At 37.5% G+C, this 24,186-nt stretch overlaps 3 protein-coding genes across 27 annotated transcripts in view; 1 reads left to right on the top strand and 2 right to left on the bottom strand.

The window, feature by feature from the left end:
* LOC117405532 (synaptotagmin-like protein 2) overlaps nucleotides 1-5,157 on the bottom strand; it is a 39,760-nt gene extending 34,603 nt beyond the window's left edge. For all 6 annotated transcript variants that reach the window (XM_059028227.1, XM_059028231.1, XM_059028229.1 and 3 more), the window contains exon 1: nucleotides 5,000-5,157. The gene's annotated coding sequence lies outside the window, so the exon portion shown is untranslated. The remainder of the gene's footprint in view (nucleotides 1-4,999) is intronic.
* Nucleotides 5,158-12,083: 6,926 nt separating this feature from the next.
* On the top strand, nucleotides 12,084-19,075 carry LOC117406097 (coiled-coil domain-containing protein 83-like). 2 transcript variants are annotated; one of them, XM_059028225.1, is made up of 11 exons: nucleotides 12,084-12,183; nucleotides 12,879-12,972; nucleotides 13,375-13,459; nucleotides 13,866-14,034; nucleotides 15,051-15,218; nucleotides 16,043-16,134; nucleotides 16,484-16,552; nucleotides 16,870-16,991; nucleotides 17,083-17,177; nucleotides 17,275-17,429; nucleotides 18,124-19,075. In XM_059028225.1, exons 2-11 carry the CDS (start codon nucleotides 12,905-12,907, stop codon nucleotides 18,277-18,279), a joined length of 1,179 nt encoding a protein of 392 aa, XP_058884208.1. In that variant the 5' UTR covers nucleotides 12,084-12,183; nucleotides 12,879-12,904; the 3' UTR covers nucleotides 18,280-19,075. The 2 variants fall into 2 exon arrangements, with proteins under 2 accessions (XP_058884208.1, XP_058884209.1); XM_059028226.1 differs by lacking the exon at nucleotides 12,084-12,183 and adding an exon at nucleotides 12,206-12,393.
* Nucleotides 19,076-19,215: 140 nt separating this feature from the next.
* LOC117406454 (phosphatidylinositol-binding clathrin assembly protein-like) overlaps nucleotides 19,216-24,186 on the bottom strand; it is a 38,899-nt gene continuing 33,928 nt past the window's right edge. For 15 of the 19 annotated variants that reach the window (XM_059028204.1, XM_059028203.1, XM_059028206.1 and 12 more), the window contains 4 exons: nucleotides 23,840-23,899; nucleotides 23,610-23,714; nucleotides 22,202-22,305; nucleotides 19,216-20,544 (listed from right to left, as the gene is read on the bottom strand). In XM_059028204.1, the coding sequence (XP_058884187.1) occupies nucleotides 22,213-22,305; nucleotides 23,610-23,714; nucleotides 23,840-23,899 (258 nt within the window). In that variant the 3' untranslated portion in view covers nucleotides 19,216-20,544; nucleotides 22,202-22,212. The remainder of the gene's footprint in view (nucleotides 20,545-22,201; nucleotides 22,306-23,609; nucleotides 23,715-23,839; nucleotides 23,900-24,186) is intronic. The other 4 variants (XM_059028207.1, XM_059028211.1, XM_059028214.1 and 1 more) reach the window with 3 other exon arrangements.

Below are 24,186 nucleotides of genomic sequence, written 5' to 3'. Positions count from 1 at the left end.
AAAGAATTAACATCACTATCAGCTCCTGGAAAAGCTTCAAGATCCACTAAAGTCTTTCCGATCTGATAAAGAACATAAACAAGACATCAGTCTGAATGTCTGCCATGTGTTTGTATCATCCCATCGGAAGTAATGAACATGCTTGAGACGCAGCAGAAAACTGAACACCGGGGGCAATTCATAAACCCACTTACTCCAAAGTGTCATAGTCTGCTATGTTTTTATACCACACTTAATGATACATTCATTCTCTATGCTTCACAGTAAGCATTTCTTGGTAACTTGGTAACTGTGCACAATTCAAATGATTTTCTGTTGATTATTTATTGAAGTCATCTGAAGGTGAGGTGGTGAAAGGTAGTAACCCACAGTCAGGAGTTTATGGGTGACAGCAAGGTTGAAACAATATCACTGCTGTATGAAAACAACTAAAAAGACAAAAATATGTGTTTACAATTAGCAAGTGGTCCATCCATGCCAGCTACAACTACAACTGCAATTATCAGAAAAAAGAAAGAAAAATGAATCTGCATATGGAGAAGCACAAGAATATTTGATAACTCGTTGACTGTGTGTTCTAGGTCTAAAATAAAGACTTGCATTTTATTTAAACGTACAGTACACTGGTTTCTTACCACTGTCTGATCACAGGGTGTCCACCATTCACTATATGGCTGGGGGATTGTTTGTATGTTTTTTATTTGCAGTACGCCTGCATTGCCAAAAGAAAAGCATTTACACATAAATATAAAAAACAACAACAAATGACAATGCTTCAAGTTCAGTAGAGCAGTGATTCTATTTATTCCACACAGAGCTGTACCTGAAAGAATGTCTTGGATTGTAAACAGAAAATCATAGGCACCATCTGACAGAATCTTCTGGGGACAAAGCAGCATGCATGCATAGCCCACTGGGTAGGATTACCTTTATAGGCACTGCTGTGTAATCTACTGTAGCTCAGAGGCCACGCTGCATGCTTTGTGACTGGTAAATCAGGTTCAGAACCTGAAAAGGAATTCTCACCTTTCCAGAATTCCACTACCATTATCAAACACATTCTTTTGAGTTATGCATGATTTATATCAAGGTTGTGTTTAATTATATTAAAAAAATAATAATAATGAAAACAGGGCACATTTTGTTTTATTGGTTACCACTAAACAGGTGGAGGTTATAGTATTTCCAGATGGATAGTTAGTTATAAGTTTACAGCAGCTTGATGTATTTAACAGCAAAGTGGGCAATACCCTCATTACTGCTACAGCAGTGTTAGTTTTTATTGATTGCCTTTTCTTCTTAAACAACCAGCTCTTCAACTACCATGGCCAGCTAAAAAACGCACAGGACTGCAGGGATTTCTGTTACAAGCAAAATGTACTTTTCTGTGAGAAATTCCCCTCACGGTGCAGTTTGAAATGAAAGATGAGTGCAGTATTGTTACCACAGTGTATTCAACATTACACATTCCATACCAGCACGCAGTGCTCAGAACGGGTTATGCTGCTATCGCTTGTAGTACTGTAATCTTCTAAAGTTTCTTCAGTACAGCATGCTGGTATGGTAAAGGTTCCTCGTGGTGTTTTAGTGGATTTGGCTGTCTTATATCAGTTCAGAATCGTATTTTATAACATTTCCCTTTTTGAGCTTTCATCTAAATCTCAGATTTCTGCCTTCTCTGCTCCCTTAACTGAAACAATGAAAGACACAGTTCTGTCTATCCAGATGAAAAATGTATCTTTTTGTTTGTTGGTAGTTTATAGAGCTATGCGGTGAAAGAAAAAGGGGAGAACTGAAACATAGCTTAGGTAAGCAGCTATTGTACAGTATGGCTCTATTACAAATGTAGTGGCATAAACCCTTTAGTTGTAATAGAATTCCTATTTGAGGAATCAAGCTATTCAAATCCTCTTATTATAGTATATTGAAACAAGACTAAAAAACACAGTTTATTTAGAAAACCCTGAAGCAGATGGAGCTTTAACTGTTTTACTTGTTGATTCAAATGTTTTGTAGTGTAGCATTGTTTCATCTGTACATCTATCTATCTATCTATATATATACACACACCTTCAACACTCCAGGTTCTAAAACATACCGGTACTGCATGTACACTGCTTCATGGAGCACGACTGCATAATTACAGTACTAAGCAGCGCATATCCGATTACAGCTACTTCTATCATGAGAGACTCAATTACAAGAAATAGATTAACACAGAAATCTAAGTTAACATCAACAAGTATTCAGAGCACGCGTCATCAGTACTGTCTCTCCATGCTGCTGCCATATATTTCTAATTTAAAAGCACGCAGTGTTCGCCACTCTAAAGGGACATATGACATCTACAGGCTTGAGACATGCAGGCTGACAAGGCTGCTTATCTTGCAACATGAAACTAAGACACTCGCAGAAGGCATGCGGTGATATTTCTCATCTGCCTAGTGATGGGGAGGAAGCTTAACATGTCCTTACAGCTAAAACAATCTAACGAGAAGGTAAATAAACAAACCGGCCAGCAAAGTGTGCTTTCTGGAAAGCTACTGCTCTGGCCAAAAGTTTTGCAGCACCCTATTGAATGAACTCATTTTGCTTCATAAAGTCGAACGAAACCTGCTAATGTTACCTTAACATATTGAATTACATACAGCTTTGTAGTTTTCCATATACTTAATGAAAAACTGACAGAAATTGAAAAATGTGGCATATCGAAATACTGTACTACTGTTAGGGCTTAATATCATTGTGTAGTTTCTTTGATTACATGATGTTAAATAAAATACCTAAATTATGTTCAGATAGTTTTATGTCTCACTCCTAAAATTCTAGGTGATGCAAAGCTTTAGGTCATTGCTGTAGAATGGTATAGTGAATAGAAACCATTATATGTGTACAACTGACATGCTTATGCAACTATAGCATACATCAAGACACCTTTCTTAATCTCCATTGGGTATAATGCTTGGTTATTAATGCTCATTTTAAAAGGACAGCAAGCTCAGCAGTTCTTAAGCCTTTGATTTCTACAGGGCTATCCGTGTCTTCTTAAGCAACATGTTTCTTTGCTGGTTGAAGAGCCTGTCAGTGCACGAAAGCCTCCTCCTCCTCGTTAAGGAAACCTCAGCTCGATGTTTGTTCACTTTCTACATTCAATTTAAGTCATGCCAGACACAACCAGCAGGTCTGATCACATCAAGTGAGTCACCAGGAAGCAAAACGACTGAAATTGCACTGAAACACCCAATGCATGTTTTCCGAGTCGACTGAATTATATTAAAAACGCTTAAACAACTTCCTGCAACGTACCTTCACACTGGGAGCTGTTGAAGAGAACAAAAGCTGAGTATTTCAATGATCTGCTAAAAATGTGGATCAAAATACTGACACCCTTAAACTCTCATGAGAAACTGTTTAGACTGTGTTTTAATGCGTTTAGTGATGGTAATGAGATCATCCATGGTGCTACTGTTTTGATTTTGAAATCAGAGCTCAAAAGTAATTATAGTTCTGCCAGCAGCACAGAATACACAGGATGTGGCCACTTTACACTATATAAGGCCCAGGGCAGTAGGCTGTTACATCATAAAATAGGCCTACATTGTAAAAGTGGGTGTTTGCCCTCATAACAGTTTCCCACAATTAATTTTGCATGGTATTTTGCTTTCCCTGGTTTGCCAAGTTTTTGATTGCCTCGCTGTGCTTTACAAGGCTTACCTAGCCATGCATTCACTATGCTTTATTACACTTTGCTTATGCATTTTACAATGGGAAACTTTTATCAGGGCGACACCTTTGAGCACCTGTATCACACGATGCAATTGCCAGCTGTCCAAAGGAATAACTGAAGAGTGTAAGTAAGTGACTGACCAGGGAAGATGACTGTCACTACACTCCAAAAACAGAAACTCTGAAAGCAGGAAGTTGCCATGTCCTATCAGGATGAGCTATCACTTAATTTAAAGTGGACCCTGTAGTATCCATGACATCTTAATAAGGGTGAAATACAATAGTCATACTGTATGTTAATATTTCTATGGGAAAAACTTCCAGTAAAAGAACATCTTCCAGTACTCTTGTCAGCTCCTGGATCTCTGAAGTGGGTGTGGACTTTCTCAACCCCAAACAGCTATGACAAAATGACTGCAAATAAAGTCATGGCAATGAAACTGGTGGAAGCTGTGGACCACATCGCTATATTTACAATCATCCAATATTCATGAAATAAGCAAATACAGTAAGCAGGCAGAATTCCTGAATGGCAATCGTTTAACTGTAACGTTACTGTTGTTATTGCAAGTGGTCTTATTACAGTTATTGTTAAATGAAAACATAGAAAGGAATAATGCCATGTAACACAGCACACCGACATCATTACCCCGATAAGACTACTGATACGGTTACAACAATACTATTCACACAGGAAGACTTGAAAAGTCATGTAAAGTATTACCATTTCATTAATCCTCATTATTTTATCAATCGGGTTATAATGTATGTTTCTTCAAAATAAACGACTACCGTTTCAATTAAATAAAACACAAAGAGTTTACACATAGCTGCTGTTAATCGAAAGTATTAATTTACTGTTCTCTATATCTGTGCGTAAAACGATGCGTTTCGAGAACAGGATCGATCAGAATCCAATACTAGCTTCCCCCCCCCCCAAAAAAAAATACTATTAGCACCTTTCACAAGCAGCCACAGTTGTTTAAAACTTGTATTAATGATCTTTTCCACACCTGGTTGTTATTATAAACCAGTGTTCAAAGACTCCCCCCGGTCCTGCCAGTTTAAGCCTGGATAGTTGCATTCATGTTACGACAAGCAGCGTTTTCTTTTTTCACACACAGAGAACATCAGCGTAACTATTGTTAACATGTTCCGAAATGTGACTTAACCTACTTAAAGAAATACAGTCTACATCCACGTAAAAAAACATGATACGTTCCCAGGGTTTTTGTATGTCCATGGATGAAAAGTACAGTAAAAGTTTACTTACCTCTCTACGGGTTCTGCCTGTCCTTATCAGCTACATTGAGGGAGGTTGATTAGTACGGTGGAGGCTGACTCTCAGCCGGCTGGGTTTGGCTTCGACTGACTTGCATCAAAAAGAGGGAGGTTTTAGTACTCGGCTCACAAGGGCTTTGCCAACCTACCTTAAGTTACAAGCAAAAGAGAAGGAAGGAGTGGTGGTGTGCTGTGCACAGACATATACAAACACCCACATAACGGGAATGAGATAGATAGCTGGAAAATTTTGTATAGCAGTAAAAAAAAAAAAAGAAAAATGAAGCTATTTACATAACCATGCACATACTGTAATTGCATGCTTTGTTTTAGACATTAGTTACTGTGGGGAGATACTGCATGTTATCATTACTATATTTCCTGTTGGGTTTTATTATTATTTGTTTATTTAGCAGACGCCTTTATCCAAGGCGACTTACAGACTAGGGTGTGTGAACTATGCATCAGCTGCAGTTACTTACAACAACATCTCACTGGAGAAACAGAGCACAAGAAGGTCAAGAGACTTACTTAATAAGTTAGTGAGTGAGCCAGGAGTTGAACCTGCGACCTCCTGGTTATAGGCCCCTTTTCTTTAACCACTGGACCACACAGCCTCCTTTACTGTATTTCCTGCTCAAGCATACTATACTTATATTAATAGAAAGCATGGGGCTATTCAAATGAAACTGCATTTATTTCGTAAAAAAAAGAATAAAAATAATGTTTTAATCATAAATCATTACCATTTAAATCTGATTTTTTAAAATAATCTATTTTATACAAATATGTTTTTGTTTTGTTTTTATTTGCACAGATGGTAACACTTTAAAAACCAGAGTGGTCATGCTAATTCAAGATAATTGACTCTGATTGAAGAGCAGGTTAATCTGTTTTAAGGAAAAAAAAAAAGAAAAACAACAATTTAAAGTCTCTATTGTAAAATTCACATGTTCCTGTTCCCCAGCTCACCAGCAGTTGCTGGAAGTTTCAGGAGGGGGTAACATAAAACAATACTGTGCATCCCATTTTGCCTGTGCTTCACCGAGTTTATTCATTTTTATTTGCATCCTAAAGCATTCCTTTTATCCCATATATGTTATTAAGCACATTCAACACAACAGTGTTGACTGAAAGCAGAAATTCCATAGTAATATACTCACATCTACACACAAGTACAAAAAGATCGCATACGTCACACCCAGTGAACGTAACCCAATCTCAAACATACAAACAAATAAGCCACATGCAAAAAAGAGCCTCTCCACACAGACACAGCACAGTTACACTTTGCAACAACAGCAAATAATAATTTGCAGCCACTGACCACCCATACTATACCAATAGAAACACAAGGATCATGCTGGAATCAAGCAAGACATGCAGATAGTTCACACACACATTTAAAGCAAGCATTATGCAAGGATGATACAAGGATAAAGAAGCATTTCACACAAAATCCCAGGGTTACACTTGGTCGATGAATCCGTTTCACACAAGAGATTTCAACTACATGGATTATGCATGTTTTTGTGCCAGGCATGCATTAAATATTTTCTCATCCTTGTATTATCTGGCCGTTTTCACAAAAAAAGCCAGGCTTGTCTGCATTTGTGAGCTTTTAACCTCATCTCATCTCATCTCACCGACAGGGGGCAGAATCCGTAACAGCAGTGTATCACACAACACTGCCTTTTTAAGAATTTTGCTGCAATTACAGTATTTTGCCATGGAGTGGCACTGTGTGCTTAGTTAAAATCAAAAGGACCACCATTGTAAAATGCCCTTATTCAATTTATATTGAATACTTTATTGGCCTGAATGGCAGTGCATAAAACAAGATGTCCACTGAGAACTGTGTAGAAAACAAGCAGGGAAGGGAGCAGGGTGTCTGTCTGCTGTAGTTCAAGAACATTTCAAATGAAATGGGTAACCACATTCACAGGGGCCCAAGACAGCAACAAACAGGCGCCACTATGCTTCAAAAATCCAACCACTTTAATGCCAGGCTGGCGTGTTATAAACAAATTGCCAGTTTTCAGAATGCAAATGGTCATTCATGTCTTTCCTTCTTAAAACTCTCTGCAATCTTGGGAGAGGCTTTTGGTTTGTGTTTTTGGCTTCAGATGATCATCACATTAGCGGTTTTCTATAAATAACCCAAGGACCAGGGTTTATAGAGGGGTAGGGAACACACACTACACTGTATGTATCATTACACGAATGAGTAATTTTTTTTATTTTTTTTTATTCATATGTGATTTCCTCCGTTTCCTTCATGATATTCCCGAAACAAACCCAACAGCAAAAAACAAAGAAACAAAAAAAAAACATTCTATAAAAATTATTTTAAAAAGAACCCCTTATGGAACAAACATATATATAATATATGGTAGAAAAGTATGATCCTTATATTTTTCATATATAGAAATTGGCCCCTTTTTTATATATTTAAAATATATGGGATATAAAGTATATGGGATATTAAAATATTTTTTAGTCTGTAATCCATATATTTATTTTATATGTTGAAAATATATGGTGCATCATATATTTTCATTAGTCTGTAATTCATATAAAATAAATATATGGATTACAGACTAAAATATATTTTAAACATATTAAAAAAGGGGCCAGTTTCTATATATGAAAAATATAAGGATCATACTTTTCTACCATATATTAAAAATATGTTTGTTCCATAAGGGACAAAATGAAGCGGTACATTGCGCCCTTACATTGCTTGAGATTTTAAGTTAAATCTGTTCTCATGTTAGTCATGGAATGTCAAATATTGTTAAAGGTTATGGGGTGAAAAAAACACCCAGGGGCCAAACCTGCCCTCCTCCTCACTGACATATCTGTCATTTTACTGCGGGCTTCACTCATCCTGTTTGTCAGGCTGGGGTTAGATATCAGCAAACCAGGGTTGTCTTGTTTGCAAGCTCATGGATATTTGGATGTAAACTGAAAAGTTCACAACACAGTAGTGCTGCCAGTCTTAAAAAAACAAGTAGAATAATCCACAAAACAAAAGTGTTCGACACATTTTTGACTATATTGAGTTTTTCTAACCCAGTAATATACATTATAGTTTCTGGTAATCCAGCCTAAGTAGGTTACATTGTATTTTAATTCCTGCACAATCATGGGTGCAAAAAAATAAAATAAAATAAAACATTTCAAAGTTTCTTTTTATTCTTGTATCTGTTGCTCATGGAAAAGACCTTGGTAATACAGTCTTCCACCACCCTACGAACTGGGTGGCTTTTCTGTTTGTATAATTTCACGCTTACCAGGTTTCATCTTTGCCTTAGGGGCCCACACTGATCCTGTATTTCAGGTATGAAGTGCTCAGTACATACTTGAGAACGCAGCCTATTACTTTCTCTTTTCTCTTTGTCCTTACTAGTACAGTGCTCTCCTTGTATACCGCTATAGACTGGAGCCATAGTTACCAAACTGTGCTATTAGTGTTCCCCCGTTTAACGAGTATGAAAGTGCCTGTGGAAAGGCATCATGGGGCGAATGGAAGCAACTATTATGCCACCTTATAACCAATTCTGCGGTTGACAGGGCTGCCTTATAAAGGGTAAGCACTGTAACTGTGTTTAAAATGTGAAACAACCATGTGGTTCTGGGGAATGGGCCATGTTCCTGCCCACGGGGAAGGCTATTTCCCTTCCTGATGTTCCATAGGTATCTCCTGGTTATCTTGAGCTCTCTGTTGTTGCTAGGAACAACCCTTATGTTTCATTTGGTCTATTTACACTCTAGTGTTGAGGCATATGGGACTTTATGTCAGCTGATGGTCTTCTTATTCTGTCCATTTGCTAATAAAGCTGTGTTTTGGGTCCAGCGACCTGATTTTGTGGCCTGTCCTGTTCCAGGCTGAGAAGAATTGTGAATCTGTCCTACTTTAGACTACGGATATCTTTACATATATGTGAATGGCAAATGTCAATGATGGTTTTGGTCTCATTTGCTAAGGGCTAACAAAAAAATGAATATCCCAAAAAGTTGAATGAAGACCTTATTGTGCTGTAGGCAGCTTTAGGGCCCCCTTTTGAAAATTCCTTTATATTCTCTTAAAAATATTCCTCAGTACTGGGTCAATACAGTACAGGGTCATGTAGGAGAGACCGGGACACATTGAGCCAGGAGGTACAAGTATGGAAATTTCAATGGGTGATCTCCATCTGTGAATTTGGAAAATTTGAAGAAAACTACAGCTCTGGGTTTAGTCCATAATGATATCTTCAGATTTCCAAAGCTTGAAAGATGAATTTGAATGTTTGTGACTTGTAGAATGCATACAGGATGGATGTGTGGAATTGAGGATGGTATTTCTGGAATCACATGTTCCCATACCGTGCATGATCCCAAAGTAACACTTTTATCTTTTATCCTACATTTGGAATCTTCTACTTGAAATATATCCACAGGCTATCTTCGCTTTGAAGTTCCCTATGAAAAATGTTAATATAAAAAGTGCACTTTTAAAAATACCCCACCCCCTTCCCCAGTTTAATTAAGCAAATCGAATTATAAAAAAACAACATCTACATCTTTGATTTGGTGTGCATTGTAAGATGAATAAAATACAAAATGTTGGCCAAAAACGAAGTTTTAAAAATAGCATCTAAATTGTATTAAGCAAATCTGATGAATGTTATAATTAAAAAAGATTTGGAGTTTATGATTACTATATAAAACATACTAAATAAATTGAGTTTCAAAGGCATCTCTCCTTTTAGAAATAGCTTCACAATCTTATTAGGCCACAGTAATTTAATTATCCCATTAAAAATCAGGAATATGATCGCTGTAATTTCATTGGTAAAGTCAGTTTTCTAAATACTTGAATATACAGAAAAACAGCCTGTATAAAGACAGCCAAGTTAGAATAACAGGGTGAAGACATATAAAAATGTATTATAAGAGGATCAGCCCTACAAACATTGTATAAACAAAAAGCAGAAAACATGTAATAAACTAAACACAGAACCCTGTGTATGTGCTGTAATAAATATCGCAGTTTCTGTCTCATATTATACCCACTGGCAAAAAAAAAGGGTCTATCGGAAACTTGAAGTCTATGATAAAGGTTTTGAGAAGATTTGTGAATATCCAAGGCAGTTATCGTGCTCAGTGTGATGTTGAGTGTGATAGACAGAGGGATGCAATCACTGCAGAAAGGGACACAATTTGAATGAGGACCATGAGAAGTAGCAGCTGAACTACAGAAGATCCACCTGCGGTTCTGCAGCCCACGCTGAGTCGAAGGCAGGGAGGGTGTTTGAACCCTGCTGAAGATAAAAGCCAGGTGGAGCGAACTCACCAACACAGCACAGTCTGCATGTCAAGCTGCGTGTACATTACTCCCTGGGTAGATCCAATCAAATTAAATCATTTAATTGATTTATGATCCAGTTTATACCGTGTGCCAACTTTCTTTTTTTCTTAAAAGGGGCTTCCTGCATATGACAAGGAACATTTCAGTCAGCCCTCATCAGATCCTGCTTCGGTGAGTATGCAAATTAGGAGGAACAGAGACTGACAAAGTCATCAACAAGGAAGAGCTGATGAAGGAGATACTCGGTCAATAATCGTATCCTTTTGGGAGTCCGGTTAATTCTATCACTTATAATGTACAAGCAATTAAAAAAAAATAAGGGCTGCTGAGATCACTCCCAGTTACACATGTTTTCGCTGGTTATTGCTGGTAAGGCTTTAAAAAGCAGACCTTTTTTAGAGCATTTTACAGCACCAGAAATCACCCTGGATTGCATCAATCACCTATTTGTGGTTATCTCAGGCCAGGATTAAGTAAAATGCTCCAATAAAATCCACTTGTGGCTTATCCCCAGAACAGTATAGGTTGATCAAATGAATCATATAGGAGGCTGTGTGGTCCAGTGGTTAAAGAAAAGGGCTTGTAACCAGGTCCCTGGTTCAAATCCCACATCAGCCACTGACTCATTGTGTGACCCTGAGCAAGTCACTTAACCTCCTTGTGCTCTGTCTTTCGGGTGAGACGTAATTGTAAGTGACTCTGCAGCTGATGCATAGTTCACACACCCTAGTCTCTGTAAGTCGCCTTGGATAAAAGTGTCTGTTAAATAATAATAATAATCAGCCCCTTACCCACAATCTTCACATGAATAGCACAACTTTACTTCATTACTTATCAAAGTATCTATAAGTGCTATTTTTGGTTATCCCATGCAAGTGGAGTTTTAGTTTGTTTGTAAGCATTCTGTAAACAGCGCAGTGGTGTTAGGGTGTGCACCATGGCAGTGATCTTGTGTTGAAAGGGATTGCTGATGCTGGTATTACTGATACCGGTTTTGATATACATTACCAGCACAGTTCAGCAGAGGTTCTCTGGAAATAACACTTTAGTATCGCTTAAATATGATCTGTTTGGTCAATATTTATCTTGTAGGAGTGTAGTTCCTGAGGAATGCGGATTGAACAGGCTTTTTAAAATGCACTTGAAGGCGAATGTGCCAACTGCTTTTGATAATATGTAATGATGCTTTGTTTTCTCTGCCCTGGGCCCCATCAATGGCCTGCACTGAGCTATCCTAGTTTTCAGCTGGGGATGCTGGTCAAACGTAATGCTGGTTGAAGAAAAAAAAAAGCTGTTTAAAAGTCTCTGTGCAGCAAACTTTCTAAAGACAATCAATTGCTGTCTGCAATCCAAAATCAATCTAATTGCTGTAAACCTGCACACATATATGTTCTGGTATTATATATTAATCATATAAACTTGCTGGTGGAATTTCTGGAAAACTATGTCTAAGTCTTGAATCAAACAGCTAAGATATTTTTTGCAAGCAAATTGCGTAATGAAACAGACCGTCAGTAATAGTCACTTCGTTAAAATTATTTCACTACATTAGTAGGCATGTTAAATATGTCTGTGCTCGAACAGGCAGTATAGGGTGTGTGGTCTCCGTGAAAATACTGTCCCACTGGAACCGTAACTTTCTACAAATAAAGGGTGATAAATAACTACTTTCCAACGACAGGAGGCAGCCTTGAGTTTTACATTTTATTTTCCTCTACTGTTGCCATGGGAACAGGTGCACGCTGGGCCAAGTCACATGGTTACATTCTTTTTAAAACAAAGCAGACCCATTTTCCTCAGGGATTTATTGAACAGCTAAGGTAACAGTGTTTGGCATTGTTTTTTTATTTTTATTTTTATTTGTATTGATTTTTAATTATTTGGCTATAATAAATAGAGATCCGTCACCAGCTGATACATTTCTGTTAAGTTTTTGGATCTATTATTGAAATACCGTATAAAGCCGCCTACGACACTACTGTACGTACTTAAAATAAATAAATAAATAAAAAATAAAGACCTACTTTACGGTACGTGCTTTTTGTATTCTCTGAATTGCATATATTAGACAAAATGCCACCGTCACCCACGAAAAATTGCACGTCTAAAATAATTTATTGTCGTACAAATATACCTGGATGTTACTACATGGTTCTGAATTACATTTTATCAGATGTTTTTTTTTTTTTTTGACGTGCCCTCTTCCCCTAAACAATAAACAAAGTTCCATCATTCATTCCAAACAGCAAGAAAGATCGAGATAATGAGCTGTGGTCTACTGAGAGAATACTGTCTCTGTTACATATTTATAAATTAATATACAGTTAAGTTAGATAGTAAGCTTTTGGCTTTATATGAACCATATGGAAGTGTCCACATGTATGTCATGGTAATTTTACTGTAGATTACAATACAACATGCATATAACATATAATGATATTCACTATGTTTTGTCACAATTACATATGGCATAGTTGCTTTTCATATTAATAACACTTTTTTCTGGCTTCTTTAGCAACTCTTGCTCGCCTAACAGTGAAAATGGGGAAGAAAAAGAAGTCGGCCAAGGATGACCAGATGACATTAGCAGAAGCATATGTGGGTTTTCAGTAAGTCAGCCCTTTCTGTAATAATCATGAATCTGGCATCTAGGCCAAAGCAGCAAACACTGTTCTGCCTTAAGTATAGTCATTTGAAATTGTTTAAATGCTGCATCAGACTTGTGAAAAATAGGGTTATCCATCACATTATGATGACTGTGGGTGCATTAAGTAACTGAGCTGCTCAGATCACTGATGAAATATAATAATTTCTGCAAAATGATTTCCAGTTTCTGATCAGTCCCCAATTTCAGTGTGAATTGACTAATGCTGGTGCCCAAAAACAATTGCTAGCAAGTGTCGCATAGGCCTACAGTACAGTCATAACTATACTGAATACCTGCAGACTTGCATGTAAAAATTACGAGCAATCACCGCCCTGAGGTGTGTGTCTCTCATTCTCTCCTTTAGAATACAGCTGAAAGAAAAGGAAGTAGAAGAGTTTGAGTCTGAAGTGAAAACTTTAGAGGAAAAGAACCAGAGGTACAACCAGAGAGTAAGTAGGGGAGCCCAATCTGTTCCGTAAATAGAAGGGGGTTTTGTTTTTTATATATAAATACTGCACGGTGTACAATCATTTAACATTATATCGGTATCAATATACCGCAAGGGAGTTTTATATTCCCTTTAATAGAAGATTTTGGATTACTTTTATTGAGCCGAGCAGGGGTCTCACACAGGTATGAAGTGCTTATGGATAAGGGCGTCTGCTAAGAAATAAATAATAATGGGGAGCAAGTACTCCTGTGTTATTCAGAGTAACAGAACGCTGATATTCTAAGTACGAGTATTCCTAAAAAATAATGGATTATTAGCTTGAGCGTGCGTGTACATGTCAGTTCTGTATTCCTTGAGGAATATTCTCATTAGGGGAAGTACTGCCTTGTGCTGTCTGTATGTAGCAGGAACATCTGAAAGAGGAGCAGCTGGGACACATTCAGACTCTGCTGAAGCAGGCAAAAGATCAGGAGCAGGAGCTGGAACACAAGGAAGTAGTGAGCAAAGAACAGGTGGAGCAGGCCCTTCAGGACCACTGGGAGCTGGAGAAGACCAAGGAGCGCGAGATAGAGGGTAACAAACAGCCTGCCAAACACACACTGTACTGTCCTTAGAATTCATGATCAATGTTATACATTACAACAGGTATTAGAAAAAAAAAGAAAGTACCTGTCACGTTTTGTAATAACCTGTTGCAAATTGAAACGATGCATTGTCACATGTTGTTCAGTATGAAAAATTGAATACTGGGTCACAAACCTGAAGTTTCTAATGTGAAAAACAGTACTGGAGGCAAGCAGGGGTGACAGAGATACTGACTGTACTGTTTTTGATAGTGATATGATGTCTCTTGTTTGTTAAACCTAGAACTTTGATCACAAACACAGCATTGGTTTGGTAACTTTATTGGGTGTGTTTCTCCTTTCTGAAAAAAAAAAGTGCTGCTGACAGTTTGGAGTAAATAGCATTGAGAATTTAGCCATAACACTTTTAACTTAAGTCTGCTCCATAAATGGAGATATACTTGTACTGTGCTTATAAATGTAGCAGCCTGACACTGGGGAATGCAGTGTGACTGTAAGGGTATGCTGACAGGGGGCTGTGACAAATGATGCTGTCAGTGAGTGCAGAAGTATCAGCACAGCAAGTGGATCTGTGCTTCCGAGCAGAGCTGCACAGCAAGTGGATCTGTGCTTCCGAGCAGGGCTGCACAGCAAGTGGATCTGTGCTCCCGAGCAGAGCTGCACAGCAAGTGGATCTGTGCTCCCGAGCAGAGCTGCACAGCAAGTGGATCTGTGCTCCCGAGCAGAGCTGCACAGCAAGTGGATCTGTGCTCCCGAGCAGAGCTGCACAGTAAGTGGATCTGTGCTCCCGAGCAGAGCTGCACAGTAAGTGGATCTGTGCTCCCGAGCAGAGCTGCACAGTAAGTGGATCTGTGCTCCCGAGCAGAGCTCCACAGTAAGTGGATCTGTGCTCCCGAGCAGAGCTGCACAGTAAGTGGATCTGTGCTCCCGAGCAGAGCTGCACAGTAAGTGGATCTGTGCTCCCGAGCAGAGCTGCACAGTAAGTAGATTTGTGTTCCTGAGCAGAGCTGCATTCCCAGTTGAATGATTTGGAGCAGACGGTTTTGACTGCAGGTCGGGAGAAACAGTACTGGCTGGACTACAAGAATGTGGGGAGCAAGGAGCATGCCAAACAGATCCGACTGCTGGAACAGGAACTTCTGCAGATGCAAAAGGACTTTCAGGAGATGGCAGGTTTGTATTGCCATAATGGGCCCACTTTTTAATTAGGACATGTTGGCCTATATTATCTATACCCCTATGAGCAAATCTCAAATAAATTGCTCCTATGACTAGTACATTTATTACGTGGGCAATTTGCCCACAGTTGGCAGTAGGACCCAAGAAGATTAGATTATACAACAAATGGTAAAGAAAATGTTTTACAATTTGTTAATGTAATCAAGATCACTTTGTTTATTTAATAACAGGATTTCTTTAATTTCGTTATCCCCCCTGATAACAATAAGGTTGATTGAATTGGGCTTTTACTCTATATGTCTGGCATCTCTAGCCAGCCAATTTCACATATTGGATTCATAATACCACAAATAAGATAACAAAGTATATGCTAAATTTCATTTTGATAGCACGGTATTGCACAAGTGAAATGTGATTTCTAAGATGAATGCAAATGCTTCAAATTCAGTTGAATTGTGGTCGGTAAAGCTAGTTAGTAGATTACCATGCTGCTGTTCGCCGTTTCAAGCCTTTTTTATATGCATATCTGCAAAATAAACTGATCTGGTAATCCGTAACACAATCTTTATAACCACTTGCTTAAATGAATGCATAGTTTTAACAGATGAATGAATGGCAAGGTCACAGGACAGGACAAACACAAAATGTCTTGCGCGTTAGCTAGGGCACTACCACTATATATATATATATATATATATATATATATATATATATATATATATATATATATATATATATATTCCCTTTTCTGATTCAGAAGCCTGTATTACATGTATTTAATATAATAGCTTAATGGTGATGTTTTTCTTTCTCTGTAGACCACATGCAACGATCCTTGGATGCAACAGTAAATGAAATAAACAAACAAACAGAAAAGCAGATAGATGACAAGAAGCATCTTGCTTCAGAGGTAGTAAAGAATGTATTTAATGCAAGTGCACAGAAGTGTACCGCATCTCTGGCTACACCCTGGAAAGAGAAGTGTGTGTTTGACCATTTAGTTTGATGGCATGATGATTTTTTTGGTATTTTCACAAATCTGTTCCTTTGTAGAATTGTATTGCTAGTTCAGGTGGTTAGCAAAATGCAATATTTCCCAGTCTCTCTGCTAAGCTGTAATCACAGAATAATCCTACTAAATCAGGGACATAATTTAAACAGGGGTTAATGCCCCTTTTCAGATGTAAAAAAACATTGTAGTACACCATGAAAATGACAAAAGCACAACACTAAATGTTTTTTTTTTTTTTTTTCTACAGCAGGCAATTCGACATCTGGACAAACAGACCCGACAAGAAGTCAAAGAAAATGACTGGTTAAAAAGAGAGGTAGCGTATTGTATGTGGTCTGATTATTGCATTTATTTTTTTCCTACTGTGCTGAAAAGGTTTTGCACTGGAGCTCAGCTCATCTCTATAGTAGGGATGTGCTTTTTGAAAACTGCAAGATACAGGTGTTACAATACCGAATATAAATTGATATAGAGAAGCCAATTAACAGAGCGGATTAGATGCATGACAGACAATTCATTTTTCTTTTATCATTTTTTATTTGCATTGCACCTTTTTCCGTTTGCAATGTTGTTTTTTTTTTTGTTTTTTTTTCTTTACTTGGAATTTAATAACTTTTCCTCTCGCATTTCCAGGCACAGTTTTACAGAAATGAAGTGGCTGTAATGGAGGTCAGTGTTCAGAAATTGGAGCAAGACAACCTGGAGCTAATGAGTCAGCTTTTTGAATGCAGACTGGAGGACCTCAAGATTTCTCGGTAACAATCACTTTAATTTACAGGAGATGTGGCCACGTGTTACTTCCGGAGTATCTTATTTTTTTGTTTAATTCCTCTTTTTTTCTCACAGAAGGGTGTTCCTTACTCAGGTAGCTGGTCTGGAGATTGCTGAACCTGGGTTGCTTGGTGAAGACTTGGAGAAGTTAGAGCTCAGCGATCATTCTGGTAAAAACCTGTATACAGTACTTGCTCCCAAACTGCAAATGAAAGACAGGACTCCTTAATACAACATTTGTCCTTTTGTTTGTTAATATTTACACAGCAAGAGCACCTTCCAGACCTAAAAGTGCAATCCTAGCAGCAGTGGAGAAAAAGGTTTTCTCTTTGCCAGAAAATTTTGAAAAAGAAGAAACACCAACTGAATCAGACTCCATGGATCTCGGCACTTTTCTGTACGGGAGACAGGATGATTTTCAAGTAAGAGTTTATATAAAACAAATTAAAAAACACACAAGAAGCAGATTTCGTGTCCTAGAGCAGGCTTGTTAAACTACATTTTACCAATGTAATTTCATATTTAAATCACAGTGCAAAAATAAATACATAAGTTACAGCAGTGGTTCCACGGCACATGCTGAAATATCACAACTTGATGAACTTCCAAGTCATAAACTGTATTACCAATGCAATACATTGTACTACATCTTTTAGATATAACCAAAAATGATTTATTCTATGCAAGTATTTAATAATCCACGTAAATCACCATTATGGGCAGCAGTGTGGAGTAGTGGTTAGGGATCTGGACTCTTGACTGGAGGTTCGTGGATTCAATCCCAGGTGGGGGACACTGCTGCTGTACCCTTGAGCAAGGTACTTTATCTAGATTGTTCCAGTAAAAACCTAACTGTATAAATGGGTAATTGTATGTAAAAATAATGTGTAAAAAATAATGTAATTGTATGTAAAAATAATGTGATATCTTTTAACAATTGTAAGTCGCCCTGGATAAGGGCATCTGCGAAGAAATAAATTATATAAGGGTGGTTCTGTAACAGGCAAAATCAGGCCAGATAGGTCCCTTGTAGAATATAAAATAATCCTGCTCTATTTATATCTATCAATCTATCCAGTACCTTAGATTCTAAAGATATATTTCTTCTGTCTTTAGCAATATCTACAGCTGGGGCCCCTGGAGCTGAAGCTGCTTAGCGTTGTAGGCCGAGGCCTCCATATTAAACCTCTAGAATCGAACATCAAGGGAGCGATCCCCGAGCAGAAGGAGTGGCCTGTCACTTGCCAGATGATCAAATCTGCATTCTCCTGAAGAATTAGTCTCATTCAACCCTGCACATGGTCATGTATTCTAATAGAATACCAAAATATTGTACCACAGGCAGCATGTCTTTTTAGTCGTGTTTTTTGTACTATACAGTGGGGACAAGAAAGATTACAAGATCTTAAATTTCAGTGATTCTTGAATGTTTTTTTTTTATGTTCTAGAACCTAAGTAATTAGACATTATGAACTAAGCACAGAATATTGATAAACGTCATGTTATAGGGATGCCAAAAGTGAGTCGAAGCACAAACAAATATTTATTAAGAAAATGACTTATGCAAAATCACCTTAGAAAAAGGTGATGGCAGGTGTACTTAGTTCACATAGGGTATGTACAGGGGCACTTACATTTTGATTTCATGTAGATACAAATGTGTGTTAAAGATTACAGTAAGTCAACAGTGTATTCGTAGGTTTTACTTCTGCGGTTTCAAATTGATGATAGTAATTTTCTAAACTTGCCGAGATTTCTGAAAATGTATGAATTGAGCTTGGCTACTGAATTACTGTGTGGCCTTGGGCAAGTCACTTAACATAGTAAATGTAATGCATCTACATTTATGTGGTCATAAGAGTTGGTTGTACCTTACCAGTAATAATCAAGGGAAAGACAGCAAAATGATTTCAGTGACTTCACATGGGACATGATAATTGGTCTACCTGGTATTCCTGGAAGGAAAGCATGATTAAAAAAAACCCAAAAAAACTAGAAACCGAGTGGCCTGATGTTACTAACGCTTAAAAAAAACATTTCTTATTTCAGCAGCCACTGAATACCAAACTTAGGTGTAAGGGACTGTGTCTAGATTTGACGTTAAAAATAATTAATATAAAAGAACAGTGCCCAATGCCTGTTTTGAACGGAACCCGAAACTCGGCCCCTTAGACATTAATTAAATAAAGAGTCATGTCAGTGAAACACTTTATGGAAGCTGCACTTTATTTGAAAATCAACCCATCTCTGCTTTCATACATTTTTTTTATAAACAAAAATAGAATCTGCAAGGACAATGCAGCAAATATGCTAAATTAATGAACAGAATTGCCTTCATCTTTCAGACTATCCTCTCAACTATGCCCCTCAAATTGACAGATTTTCTTTATATATACACAAAGCACCGATCAACAGTGCTCCTGAGCTTTATATTCAACTGGACCCCTTTACTAAAAATTTACAAAGAAACTATTTCCCTTATGAATTTCTTCTCCATTTTTCAAAGGTGGCAACCAAAGAAAATGTACATATTCTTCTACATCTGCTGCAATGGTCGAGACTACTTTTATGTGCTACTAAGTAGAAGGATCGTCGTAACATGAAGGCAACTCTTCACATTTAGTTTGGAAAGGCAGCCATATAATTGTCAAATGTAAAATAATGACATGCCAAGCATAAAGCAATACAGATCCTTCCCAAATGCATTACTGCTGAATTACAAATGTAGTGCTTGCTAGTCAGTTAAATGTTCCCTTGCAAAATCCTAGGCACAGAATTGACTATGTGGATTAATAAAATTGTATTCTCTCCCCTATTTCCCACACAAACGTACGGCTGTGAGATTGAGCTACTGAGCTGTACTAGACAAGATTAAAACTGGTTTAGAGAATATTTAGTGCTCCATCAGTCAATTTTACAGGTGTTTAATTTATTTTATTTAACTTTTATTTTAAATCAGTCACTCAAAGATACAATCAACCATAGCTATGTATAATCCTGAATCACTCACAAGGAAGTATTTTTGATGTAGTATTTTGTTTATATTTCAACAGATAATCATAAATAAATACAATAAAATACACAAGGAATGTCTACTGCAAACTTAGTACACAGTAAAAAATAAAAGTAAATTGAAAACCAGTTACCTGTAAAGTTAGCACTTCTAATTTGTGAGTTGAATGAAAAAGCACTGCATGATTGATCCCCACACCCCCCCACCCCACCCCCCACAATTTTTATCTTGACAGTTGTCACGTTGGAGGAGTGATACTGATCGTGGGCAATAACAGCAGCTAAAACGGTTACTGTGTTAGACACAAAGAATTACAACGTTTGCATCAGTCCACCAAGATACTGTTTGTTTCATGTTCTTCCCACTGCCATTTCACCTTTTTCCTTCACGTGTCCATTTAGTAATTCTCACTGAAGAGTACAGAGAGCAAAGTAAAGTTTGCTTAAAGAAAAGATTTGCTGCTTAGCGTTGGTCGTCTTTTTAGAACGAATCGACTCCCTTCAGATTGATTACATGAACTGCATCTGAAAACAAACCAAAAAAAAACAAACATGTAAATGCATTCTACACAACTATTTAGTAATATTAAGAACAGTCTACTTCATTTGGGTGAAGTCTAACCCAACGTCGCTCCCCAATACTCATGTAGTAAGATTTTTAATTCCCTGTATCCAGTCTATTTAATAGAGTTTCTGAACCACCGTACTCCTTCTGCAAACATAACTACATCATGTTGGTGTGAAATGGTGTGCAAAGCACTATTAAGAGGCAGCGATTAACTACAGTCCACAATAAGTTCAGTCATTAAAAATCGCTACTACAAACACACAAGCCAAAAAATAGCCTTGCCCATAAAAGCAAATGCAACATTGATCTGACACAGCTATGGCATGTATTGTAACAAGCAGAATGTGGTTTGGAGAATAATTCACTTTAAAAAAAAAACCAACAATACTAATAATATGGACAACAAAGTGGTTTTCAACCAAACCTAGTAAAGAAAGACCACAAAACAAGCAAAACAAAGAAATCAGCTGTTTTTAAAAAAAAACAATTGTGATATTGTATTAGTAGCTCCATAAACAAACCGCCTCTTTAAAAAGCAAAGAATTTAAGAATGATATTATGGCTGAAATCAATATCCCTTTTAGTTTTGTTCATGGCATTTTTTTCTACGCTTGCTAGCATCACCTTGTGGTCAAATAGTGAAGTAACACCAGATTTTCCTTTACATCCACAATATCAAACATTCAAAAATAAATGAAGTCTATTGTTTTAGTGTCTGTGCTGCCCACCAACAGCACAACAGCACTCCCTCGTGTGTGCCGAGTGCTGGGTTGAGCACACAATGCAGATGGATAGAAGCATCACCATGACTCAAATCTGAACAACTTCTACTGGATCACAACTGGTTGCTTTACATTTTGAGCATTAACTGAATATTTCACAGGAAAATACAAATAAAAATAATTATAAAAACTAAAAAACAGTGGAGTTTGAAATACTGCCACTTTCAATATTAAAATGTAAAAAAACACTCCTGACTTTTATATCTCTTCTCTAAAACCCCCAAAAGTTTAAAATCAACATCTTTAAAAAGCTCAGTCTTCAAAATAAATAAATAAAAAATAAATAAGTGCTCGATCTATCACCTGCCCACTATGGCAAATGTCTATTCCCTGGCCTGAAAACTGAATCCAATTAGATGAAAACCACCTTCATCACCTCAGCTAACTGTACTTCATGCTATTGCTGCCCTCATTACTTTTCAGTGTAACAAGGGTTAGCACAGATCCACATTCACAGGTAACATTTAAACTTCATCTGTTTTTTTTTGTTTGTTAGTTATCTGAATATATACAGCAAGGAAATGGTTAAATATACAAACTCCTGACACTCAAGGGCAAGGGGGGTTTAATAAATAAAAGAAGCATTATAGTTTGAGGAAAACCAAACTTTCAGGAAGACCAGATTAACACAAACATATCTGCAATTAGATCAAAATCTGACAATTCTCGTTTCCTTTACCCGTCACCCCAACAGAAATGTGTGTAATATGCATGTACATGCCAAATAGAAAAAGTTTGAAAAAAGCAAATAAATGAAAGAAAGAAAATGATCATGCAATACCTCCACACACGCACATACTGTACACACACACACACACAGAACATGCTGTACCTAAAGACGCTCTACAAGAAATCCTTGAGAGAGAGCTCTGCAAAGGGGTCCTTTTCCGGAGCTCTGAGAGGACTTTGACTGGAAGGACTAGAAGCTGCGGAAAGCTAGTTCAGAGAGAACGAGAGACAGTGAAGGAATAGAGGAACACAGCCAGGAACAAGTTTTCAGGGAGAAGTGATGGTAGACACAAACACGTTATAACCTCTTCAAATCAATCTGTTCAAAACAAACAGCACCGTGAACAGCAAGGTTACTACAATAGGGAGCTGTGACAGCTTTCAAAAACAAAAACACACAATCTTCAACGACGACAGACAAAGAAAACCTTGTTTGCGATGCAAGACTCACTCACATTTAAATATGCAAGAAGTATTCTGGATACTGGAGTATTCAGGAGTATGTATTCTGAATACTGGGTATACATGACAGTACTCCTTTTCAGTGGTATTTAGAATGCTGTTGGAAATCGAACATGGATGCGCATGTGCTTCTTGGTTCACTTGGGAGAATTCTGAAAGTTGCATTTACCAGAATTTCTCCCCATTCGGAGCACAGGTATCCAGAACACTGCCTAACATATTCCGAATACCAGGTTTACATGACACGAGTATATATTCCGAATACCAGGAATCCTACTTGCATGTAAACCTTAGTGGCTGTGGTTGGAAGAGACTTCATTGAATTTGCAGAGTGCATGGCCATGGTTACATACACTCTGGAGTTGCCACGTGGAAGGGAGAGGTTGGATAACTTGAAGCAGACCATGGAAGCAATCTTAGCAAGATGCTTGTAGAACTGTCAGATTTGGTTTGGAATTTGGGGTTTGGTTTGGGATGGGGTGGGGAGCCAATCTTCACACAAAATCATACAAACCGAAAGAGGCATCTAATGCATAAACCTGTTTTTTAAGCGAGGGTAAACCTTTAAAAGCTCTCAGGTGTGTGGGATATGTCAATTAATAGCAAGCAGGAAGTTTGGATCACTCTGGATGGGATCAATTAAGTTTGCAGGTAGTTATAGGGTTTTCCAACCAGCTACCCCCATAGTTGCCCATAACGCAGAAATAATTTCTACACATATTCTTAGGGGAATTTCAATTGCTCTGCTACCAGGTTTTCATTTAAATAATACAATACCTCTATTGTACATACAAAAGGATAATTGATTGTAATCCTAACTGCCAGATAAAAAGCCAAAGTATTGTACGGTTACTTACTTTCCAATTTCTAGTTGTTGGTTATTGATTTCTGCTGCAGGAGGATTCATAATTTTGTACCCTACTGTATATATTTTTCTTTTTATAACGACTATCAGTAATATGAAAAAGTGGTATATCCTCCTGTGATCCCCTTGATATATAGCTGCACTGCAGCAGGTACAACATCAGTGCAAACCTCACTGAACATACCTGTGCACCGGGTACCGGTCCGAATGGATTGGGAGGCCTCATGATGGGCTGAGTGTACATCATGGTTGGCTGCGTCATCATAGGCATGGCTCCCATCTGAGGAGGCTAAATGAAAAAGATCATATTCCAAACAAAACAAACAGAATACATTTTTTTTGCAAACAGATGGTTGATCAATCTAAAAAAGTTAAGTTACCGGTAACAAATAAAATGTTACTTAAAATACGTACCATTCCATATGCCATCATTCCTGTCGGTGTGGTAGCAGGGAATGCCATAACGGAAGGTGCCTATGAGTAAATAAATTGGACCAATGGGTAAAGCAATTTCTAATTGTGTACAATAATGCATTTTTGTGAAGGTCCTTATATAAAAAAAGTTTATAAAAATTAAAGCATGGATAGGCAAATTTCTTATTGTAGATCAGTACAGTATTTAGTATGTGTATACTATATATAAATAAAATATAAATAAATTCACCTGTGCTGCCTGCAACATATTTCATAGCTTCATGTTAACTCTTGTAGGTCATTATGCTGTTCCCCAATGCTAGGTTAGCAGAATACACTTGATATTG

Source organism: Acipenser ruthenus, chromosome 8, assembly GCF_902713425.1.
Source record: "Acipenser ruthenus chromosome 8, fAciRut3.2 maternal haplotype, whole genome shotgun sequence".
NCBI classification, from domain to species: Eukaryota; Metazoa; Chordata; class Actinopteri; order Acipenseriformes; family Acipenseridae; genus Acipenser; species Acipenser ruthenus.
This window is presented reverse-complemented; position numbering and strand designations above follow the sequence as displayed.

Coding starts and splice junctions, on each gene's coding strand:
- LOC117406097 (XM_059028225.1), top strand. CDS start 12,905: ATGGGGAAGAAAAAGAAGTCGGCCAAGGATGACCAGATGACATTAGCA. Junction 16,553..16,869: donor ATGACTGGTTAAAAAGAGAG/GTAGCGTATTGT, acceptor TCGCATTTCCAG/GCACAGTTTTACAGAAATGA. Junction 17,430..18,123: donor GGAGACAGGATGATTTTCAA/GTAAGAGTTTAT, acceptor TTCTGTCTTTAG/CAATATCTACAGCTGGGGCC.